At 31.1% G+C, this 1,112-nt stretch overlaps 1 protein-coding gene across 1 annotated transcript in view; it reads left to right on the forward strand.

Annotated features, from left to right (window-relative positions):
- The window catches only part of SPEF2 (sperm flagellar 2), a 209,458-nt gene that overhangs the window by 94,380 nt on the left and 113,966 nt on the right, over positions 1–1,112 (forward strand). Inside the window, exon 17 of the mRNA XM_012663396.1 lies at positions 744–901. Coding sequence (XP_012518850.1) covers positions 744–901 — 158 coding nt within the window. The remainder of the gene's footprint in view (positions 1–743; positions 902–1,112) is intronic.

Consider the following 1,112-nt stretch of genomic DNA (forward strand, 5'->3'; position numbering starts at 1 on the left):
ACTTCCTTTTACATGAACTTATAAATTAATTATATGGAATCCTAATTTAGCCCTCATTAAGGAAATGCCAGTGAAGAACGTGAAACTTCAAAGAGCTAAGCATCAGACTAGAGAGTGTAAACTACTTCTGTTTTGCTAAAATAAAGTTTTAGTTGTGTGCAATTTGCCATTGGAAAAGAAAATTTAGATGAAATTAGACTATTTTATGAAACCCTGAGAAATCTCACGGTAGGAAGTAAGCCAGGGGAGAGTAATTTGAGCTACATTAAGGCTGTCTACTCTCCGGAAAAAAAAGTTTCAAGAATCGTTCCAAAAATACTTTTGAGTAAAGCAAATAAATATGAACCATCTGTACTTATTCAAAGATCTCTTCAATTTCTATCTCTAAGAAAAAAAGTAGATGACCTATGGGGACCAGGCTACAGCTACCATCAGAAGAGTACTCTGTTATTGTATCATGAGGACAGATGATATTCCCTTAGATTTTTACTTAAAAGACCTGAACTTTGACTAAAGATTTCCTGAGTTGCTGAAATTTTCCTCTTTCACTGTTTTACACATCTTTAAAAAATGCTTATAACCTATTATTTACTTTCCATAGCCTATATATTTATTTGTTTCTTTTTCAGGTTCAACTGTATTGGCAGCCTCTTTTATTGTTTTTATGTCAAATAAATTATGCTTAATGTCACTCAAATCTTTCAATCAGTGTGAGATATTCATATAATATTTTGATTTTGCAGAATTGTAGGCTTCTTGGACAACTGGCCTTTATTGGAGCGATGGTTTTCAGAGCCAGAAAATATTTTGATAAAAATCAATGCTGAAACAGACAAAGAGTCTTTACGCCAAACAGTAAAAGAAATTTTTGTGACTGAAATAGTGAAAAAAAAGAATAAAGGTAATGTGACTAAATGTGTGGTTTTAATGAGTTTAGAAAGAAAGAAAAGTGTTATTTCAAGATTCTCACTTATATTTGAATTATACTGTCTATAAGTGCATTCTACCTCTGACTTTAGCTTTCTGCTGCTTCTGTTTCTGAATAAAAGATATTTGTCTTCTTATAATTTAATTTAATTTAATTTAACCAAAGAGAGAGTATCTCACTGAAA

Source organism: Propithecus coquereli, unplaced genomic scaffold, assembly GCF_000956105.1.
Source record: "Propithecus coquereli isolate 6110/MARCELLA unplaced genomic scaffold, Pcoq_1.0 Scaffold809, whole genome shotgun sequence".
In the NCBI taxonomy this organism is placed as follows: Eukaryota; Metazoa; Chordata; class Mammalia; order Primates; family Indriidae; genus Propithecus; species Propithecus coquereli.